Source organism: Calypte anna, chromosome 15, assembly GCF_003957555.1.
Source record: "Calypte anna isolate BGI_N300 chromosome 15, bCalAnn1_v1.p, whole genome shotgun sequence".
NCBI lineage: Eukaryota > Metazoa > Chordata > Aves > Apodiformes > Trochilidae > Calypte > Calypte anna.
Window position 1 is genome coordinate 4,511,083 of NC_044261.1, and position 8,480 is coordinate 4,519,562.

At 42.2% G+C, this 8,480-nt stretch overlaps 1 protein-coding gene across 1 annotated transcript in view; it reads left to right on the top strand.

The window, feature by feature from the left end:
- The window catches only part of GLT1D1 (glycosyltransferase 1 domain containing 1), a 48,557-nt gene extending 41,349 nt beyond the window's left edge, over positions 1-7,208 (top strand). Inside the window, exon 12 of the mRNA XM_030460550.1 lies at positions 5,790-7,208. Coding sequence (XP_030316410.1) covers positions 5,790-5,936 — 147 coding nt within the window. The 3' untranslated portion in view covers positions 5,937-7,208. The remainder of the gene's footprint in view (positions 1-5,789) is intronic.
- Positions 7,209-8,480: the final 1,272 nt, after the last annotated feature.

Genomic DNA, 8,480 nt, shown 5'->3' on the forward strand with positions numbered 1-8,480 from the left:
GTCGGAACAGGTTTGAACCTGTCGAAACCGGTTTGAACCGGACGAAACCGGTTGAACCGGTTTTAACCGGTCGGAACCGGTTTGAACCAGTCAAAACCGGTTTAAACCGGTCGGAACCGGTTTGAACCGGTTTGAACCGGTCGGAACCGCTTTTAATCGGTCGGAACCGGTTTGAACCGGTTTGAACCAGTCGGAGCCTGTTTGAACTGGTTTAAACCGGTCGGAACCAGTTTGAACTGGTTTAAACCGATCGGAACTGGTTTGAACCAGTCGGAACCGGTTTGAACCGGTCGAAACCGGTTTGAACCGGTTTTAACAGGTCGAAACCGGTCGGAACCAGTCGGAACCGGTCTCAACCGGTTTAAACCGGTTTGAACCAGTCGGAACCGGTTTGAACCGGTTTAAACCGGTCGGAACCGGTTTGATCCGGTTTAAACCGGTCGGAACCGGTTTTAACCGGTCGGAACCGGTTTTAACCAGTCGAAATCGGTTTTAACCGGTCGGCACCGGTTTGAACCGGTTTAAACCGGTCGGAACCGGTTTAAACCAGTCGGAACCGGTTTGAACCGGTTTAAACCGGTCGGAACCGGTTTTGAACTGGTTTTAACCGGTCGGAACCGGTTTGAACCAGTCGGAACCGGTTTGAACCGGTTTAAACCGGTCGGAACCGGTTTTAACCGGTCGGAACCGGTTTGAACCAGTCGAAACCGGTTTTAACCGGTCGGAACCGGTTTGAACCGGTTTTAACCGGTCGGAACCGGTTTGAACCAGTCGGAACCGGTTTGAACCGGTTTAAACCGGTCGGAACCGGTTTGAACCAATCGGAACCGGTTTAAACCGGTCGGAACCGGTTTGAACCAATCGGAACCGGTTTGAACCGGTTTAAACCGGTCGGAACCGGTTTGAACTGGTTTTAACCGGTCGGAACCGGTTTGAACCAGTCGGAACCGGTTTGATCCGGTTTAAACCGGTCGGAACCGGTTTGATCCGGTTTAAACCGGTCGGAACCGGTTTTAACCGGTCGGAACCGGTTTTAACCAGTCGAAATCGGTTTTAACCGGTCGGCACCGGTTTGAAGCGGTTTAAACCGGTCTGAACCGGTTTGAACCAGTCGGAACCGGTTTGAACCGGTTTAAACCGGTCGGAACCGGTTTGAACTGGTTTTAACCGGTCGGAACCGGTTTGAACCAGTCGGAACCGGTTTGAACCGGTTTAAACCGGTCGGAACCGGTTTAAACCGGTCGAAACCGGTTTGAACTGGTTTGAACCGGTCGGAACCGGTTTTAACTGGTTTAAACCGGTCGGAACCGGTTTTAACCGGTCGGAACCGGTTTGAACCAGTCGGAACCGGTTTAAACCGGTCGAAACCGGTTTGAACCGGTTTGAACCGGTCGGAACCGGTTTGAAGCAGTCGAAACCGGTTTTAACCGGTCGGAACCGGTTTGAACCGGTTTAAACCGGTCGGAACTGGTTTGAACCAGTCGGAACCGGTTTGAACCGGTTTAAACTGGTCGGAACCGGTCGTAACCGGTTTAAACCGGTCGGAAACGGTTTGAACCGGTTTAAACTGGTTGGAACCGGTTTGAACCGGTTTGAACTGGTTTAAACCGGTCGGAACCGGTTTGAACCGGTTTAAACCGGTCGGAACCGGTTTGAACTGGTTTAAACCGGTCGGAACCGATTTAAACCGGTTTGGACCGGTCGGAACCGGTTTAAACCGGTCGGAACCGGTTTTAACCGGTCGGAACCGGTTCCGACCGCTTTAAACCGGTGGGAACCGGTTTGAACCAGTCGAAACCGGTTTTAACCGGTCAGAACCGGTTTGAACCGGTTTAAACCGGTCGGAACCGGTTTGAACTGGTTTAAACCGGTCGGAACCGGTTTGAACCAGTCAGAACCGGTTTGAACCGGTTTAAACCGGTCGGAACCGGTTTGAACCGGTTTGAGCCGGTTTAAACCGGTCGGAACCGGTTTGAACCAGTCGGAACCGGTTTGAACCGGTTTAACCCGGTCGGAACCGGTTGTAACCGATTTAAACCGGTCGGAACCGGTTTGAACTGGTTTAAACCGGTCGGAACCGGTTTGATCCGGTTTAAACCGGTCGGAACCGGTTTGATCCGGTTTAAACCGGTCGGAACCGGTTTTAACCGGTCGGAACCGGTTTTAACCAGTCGAAATCGGTTTTAACCGGTCGGCACCGGTTTGAAGCGGTTTAAACCGGTCGGAACCGGTTTGAACCAGTCGGAACCGGTTTGAACCGGTTTAAACCGGTCGGAACCGGTTTGAACCGGTCGGAACCGGTTTGAACCAGTCGAAACCGGTTTTAACCGGTCGGAACCGGTTTGAACCGGTTTTAACCGGTCGGAACCGGTTTGAACCAGTCGGAACCGGTTTGAACCGGTTTAAACCGGTCGGAACCGGTTTGAACTTGTTTAAACCGGTCGGAACCGGTTTGAACCAATCGGAACCGGTTTGAACCGGTTTAAACCGGTCGGAACCGGTTTGAACTGGTTTTAACCGGTCGGAACCGGTTTGAACCAGTCAGAACCGGTTTGAACCGGTTTAAACCGGTCGGAACCGGTTTAAACCGGTCGAAACCGGTTTGAACTGGTTTGAACCGGTGTGAACGGGTTTAAACCGGTCGGAACCGGTTTGAACCAGTCGGAACCGGTTTAAACTGGTCGGAACCGGTGTGAACGGGTTTAAACCGGTTGGAACCGGTTTGAACCAGTCGGAACTGGTTTGAACCAGTTGGAACTGGTTTGAATTTTAGTGTTAAATCCTGGTAATAATAATGTATAATAATAATATCATATCTATAGTTATAGAATAGAGAATATAGAGAATATATCCACATTATATGTACTAGATAACAGAATATAGAATATGAAAATTTAATATATTTTAATCTATTATAATAAGAGATTATATAAATATTAAATATATAAAATACATTCATATTTAATCTACAATACATTAATATTTAATATGTAACATATTATATAACATATTATTATATATTTGTAATATAAAATACATTTATATTCTATATTTATCTCATAAATATTTATATATTTTCTATTATATAAATAAGATATTTGATATATTTTACTATGTATTTTGAACATGTATTTCCTATCATTTAATAGCAATATAATATCATCATATTTCCTGAATTCTGCCCCTCTTTCACCAAAACTGAACCTAACTTTGTATCTACAATCACATGTGGCATTGCACAAATCCTTACAGCACAACAGGTGATAAAGGGACCTGCTGGCACACCAAGTGGTTTGATTATCTTGGGCTTGTAGAATAGAGAAATTAAATGCTGAAATTAAGTGAATTTCCTGCAAAGCTCTGTGGCTGCCTTCTGAAAGTGGGAGCCCCCACTTCAGGAATCCCAACTGGAACGGGGGTCAGCTGGAGTTGAGGGAGACACCTGGAAAATGAAGTTCTTGCCACCCAAAGCTGTGGCCAAACCTGAAAAGAAGCTCAGGCAGCTGCTTGGAGGGGAGGAGGCAAAACCCAGCTGAGTCAGAGTGAATCCCTCAGGGGTTCCAGTCAGATTGTGACTTGTCGGTGGTCACATCTGATTAGCAGATGAAGCAGGGGTAAAGCTGAGAAGTCCTCATTCTCTGTCTCCTGGTATTTGCCATTTCTCCCTCCTGAACTTTCTTCAGTTTTATGCTTTGGACTCAGTTTGGCATTTACCTGAAATCATCCCCAGTGTTAAGCATTGGAACTGGGAATCAGGATCTCATCTCTTCTATCATTTACATGCTTCCAAGTTTTTGTCCTCTATATCCACAATTTAAAAGAATGCTAATGGGAATACCTGTCAAGAAATGTTACATTGCTGCTTCTGTTCTTAAGGTAATTTACATAAATTATTTTTAAACATTACTTGAAATAAAATCCTCCACAGGAGCATAAAATTAAAGTTGGAATGTAGTTCAGTGTGAGCAGTATTTATTACTGTGATTATACAGGCAATTGGATAAAGCCAGCATAAGTCATCTAAGTCTTTCCCACTTCCCCTGCTCTGTATTCTTGGCAGATCCAGAGGAAGGAAAAGAACGTGGCTCAAGTCAGAGTCACTGCCTGTGCCTGAGAGACACAGCCTCAGGCTGCTTTCTAGCCCAGACTTAACCATCTTTAGGGTTGGTCTCACAAGCAGTCAGCAAAAAGCCTCTTCACACCTCGAGTCCCAAGCAAGGAACTGAATACATTAATTAGATTAGCACGTCCCTGGATGCAAGGATGTGGCTGGAAAGCAGGCTGGGTACAAAGGTCTTGGCTGTGTGGACAGAGCAACAACTACAAGCAGTGCTGTCTTCATATAAAATAAGATATAATAATAATAACAATAATAATAACAATAATAATAACAATAATAATAACAATAATAATAACAATAATAATAACAATAACACAACAACAATAATAATAATAATATGCACATATGAAAATCATCTTACTCTTATTACCTACTCACCAACCTTTCCAACAGAACTAAGGTGCACGTCTGATGATCTGACTTTCATGGCACATATTGATAGTTGGTCTTGTCACTGAGAGTCACAGCAGGGATTATAAGATGTTCAATGGGATTTCATATCCCAGTGTTTCCCAGGGGTCATTTTATAGCTATGTGTTACGCATGCCCATCACGTGCATCACAACAACACTGATTCTGGGGTAACCAAAGATTTGATATCTCTGTATGTATTTGTATACATTGTGCATGTATTTATATACACTGTATACTTAGGTTTTCAAATATAGTTTGCTAGTTAACCCAGTGTCTGATCTTATTTGTGGTATTTCCTTTAGTAGCTGACAGGTTGTGTAAATTATGTATCTTCTGCCATCCTTCTTGTTCCCTGTGTCCCTGTGCACAGCTCTTCACCACTAGTTAGTAATGTATTATATTAACGTATAGTAGTAATGTATTACATTAATTTTCCATTGACACAGTAGCTGAGCTGAACCAAGACACTGTTTTGCAAAGATATGAGAACATTTGCAATCAAGCTGAAGTACTGGAAGCTGTAGCTTGATAGAAAATGAGACCAGCTACTCAGAATAGATTAGTTCAGACATCAAATCTCCTTTCACACGTTTGAAGTTCACCATTTCTCTTCCCTAGAAATAAATTAGAGTGGCAGAGGAGCAGGCAAAGGAAGAGTTGTAATATCCAAGATCTAGCATTTTGCTCAGAAAAGTTAAAATTAATACTTACAGGACTTCTTTGCAGAACTTATTGAGTGAACACTTCTGTATCTGTAACTGCCCAGGCACAGCTGCTCCAGAAGGGCTTGTTTCTGGCTGTCTCCTCTTTGTATTCTGACTATATTTATGTACTGAGTTTTTTAGTCTCACCAGAAGTTTAACTCAAGATGTTACAGTAGCAATGAGATGTAAGTTTAGCTCAGCTGAGATGCAGCATCTGATGCAGGAGAGAAGGTGAATTAGTTAATTTGTAGCCTGCCTGGTTTTCTAACACTTGGGTAGGCAGACAGTTTTTGTGTCATCATTTAATTTGTTGTTTATATTTTTCTTAACACTCTGGGGGCTTGGCTGCATAAAAGGCTGTATTGGATAATTATTTTTTTATCATAGTTTCTAAATAAACTACAGGACTTGACCTTGAAACATTACTTTGAAAAGCTTTGTATACTGGCTGACAGTTGAAGTGTTTTTACCAAAATCAAGGGGCTAAGCCATTTCAGTATCATTAGAGCTTCCTGGAAATTTTAATGCATTATTTCCTTTATCTTTTTTAGGAGTTTGTTGTACTATCCAAGAGTTTGATGAATGACCCCATTATGGAAAGAGAAATTGTAACAAGGGCCAAAGACTATGTGAAGAAACACCATTCATGGGAAAGTGAAAGAAAAGTCTATCAGATTCTCATCCTCAGACTCCAGTGAACTGCAAGACCACAGCTGATACACAGCCCAGCAGCCTGTGTAGAGCACTTTGATAATGGCTATGTAATTACATTTGTGTTTTGTTTTAGCAGGGACAGTCAGATTGACATTATTATTCTATTTAAACATACCAACAGCACACAAGTTGCTACTACAAACTGTCAGATTTCTCTAATCCAGCACACTGCCTCTTGTGGACCAATTCAGCACAGACTGCTATCATTTTGTGACACCACACAGGAGAAATACATTCCTTGAGCAGACACAAAATCTTTGTTGTTTTAAGACCACAAAGAGAGGAGCATTTCTTGCACACAGTGGAGTGCTCCACCACAGAGAGCTTTTATCAAATGTTCTGATCCTGTTGCATCCAAACCAAACTGCAGCAGCAGTTTTCTTTCCAGTTATCCCAATCTGGATGTATTCAGGTACATGAGACCCACACTTCTATGTTCACAAAGCCACAATGAGTTATATAAAAAGAGTACAAATTTATAGAAAGATTCATTGAGACTGAAACATCAATGTATGTGGTGTGCAATGATCAGGGGGCCAAATGCAAGCAGTGTGGTGATGCTTGGAGAAAGTAAGGAGTATAAGTTCATGGGTTTTTTTACTGCCAAGTACCTGAATTCCTTGAAGATAAACTGATATTTCAAGCAGTCCTATCCCTGCTTCTTGTCTGCCCTGGAAGTGGAGCAGGAAGGTTGGCACATCACCTGGCAGCCTCACATGGCTCAGAACTGCAGAGTGCTGCACTCAGCAGCAAGATGCTTTTGTTATGTAAACTACCTCTTAGGTCTCCAGTTTCCTTGGTACCTCTGTAACATACTTGTTTACTAAAAGATTTATGAGACCTCTTAAAAGGGATGAAGGGGAGGCAATTTTCAAGGCATTTTCAATTTACTCTGTATTTTGGTGCTGTTTGTTCTCATTTGTGGCTTGCAGGCTGTTTTAACATGAGACTTACCTGTGCTTGAAGTCCATGCTAATCATTCCTGCCAGCTCATTGATTATGGGCATGTCTTCTAATCCCTAATTGGTCGTCAAAGGACTTAAATTATTATAAAAAAGAGAGTCCTATATTTAATGGAAAACTGCTTTGTATAGGCTTGATCCTGTCCTCATGAGAACCAGTGAGAAGTTTGCCATTGATCTGAATTGCTGTTGTGTCAGACTTTGTAATAATGAAGCTCAGTGTGTATTTTCAGCTTTTCTCTCTATTTTTGATGTTTTTCAATGGCTGGGATATTAAACAAGAAAGTTTCAAATCCAACATTTATCACTGAACCTGCAGTTACCACTCTAAACCTGAAACAGAACCAACCTGCTGGGTTTTCCTTGGATGTGACCATTACCAGGGAGCAGTGAGGCCTCTCATGGGATTGCAGTGTCTCTGTTGGCCACAGCAAAGCATCTGCTCAAAGAGGGACACCAACAACATAAACTTTCAGTATGATTTAAGTGGGATGGAATCTCTATAAGCAATTTTGTAAAAAAAGACCATTTATAGCTAACTGAGCCAACTGCAGGGAGTCCTGTAGCTCTCAAAACATCTCAGACATCTCCTCTTCAGTACATTTCTCATAATCTCCTTGCTTAGCTTTGATCCATCCTCATTCCTCCACTCCCCTTCCTTTAGTATCAGGGTTTTTTCTGAGAAATACCGATTATTAAAACAAATAAACAAAACCATGATGTGGGATAGAACTTTAAGCATTGAGCTAATGGTAATAGTAATGATTAGAAAGGTTTTTCTAAAGCATGAGAGATTTTATTGCCAAGCTTCAAGCAACCAAATGCATTAATCTGGAATTTTGCAAAACAAAACGTGCAAGTGACAAATTCTGCAACACCTTCAGAATGCAATTAACATATTTTTATTTTAGGCTGTATGTAACCTATAAGTATGAAATCTGCATCTGGGAAACCTGTATCCTCGTTTGCATATGAGAACCACACCAGAACCACAAACAGCCCTGCTGCAATATATGCATTACAACAACAAAAAAAACCCCAAAACCCCACAACAAAAAATCCCAAGAACCACAATAATGGTGACATCAGCCCTTTAGGACTGTTCTACAGTCCCCAAACAAGGCAACATTCATCAATCAAGGGCATTCAGCTTTGATATCATTTATCACACAGGCTTGTGTTCTGCAACATGAAGCCTGTCTATTAAGGCTAAAAGGTTGGGGCAATGACTGCTGGGGAATTTAATCACAATAAATTGCAATAGAATTTATGGTTTCAATTTCATTCAGTCCGATGTTCCAGGCCCATAAATATTCAATAAGTCTTGCAAGTCCTTGTAAAGAAAATATTAGACCCCATGCAAGCAATTTTAGGTATCATTATCTTTCACTCCAATGATTTTATATTTAGGAATAATCCTTTTGTTGTCCTGGAGCCCTAATTATAGTGTTTATCATCCCCCTTCAAAGCCTTATTTCTTATCCTAGCAGCTTTTTAAGCAAGGCACACCTCAATGAGATACAGAGACTTTTGAAAATAGCACTTGTTCTGTTAGCAGGCAAGACT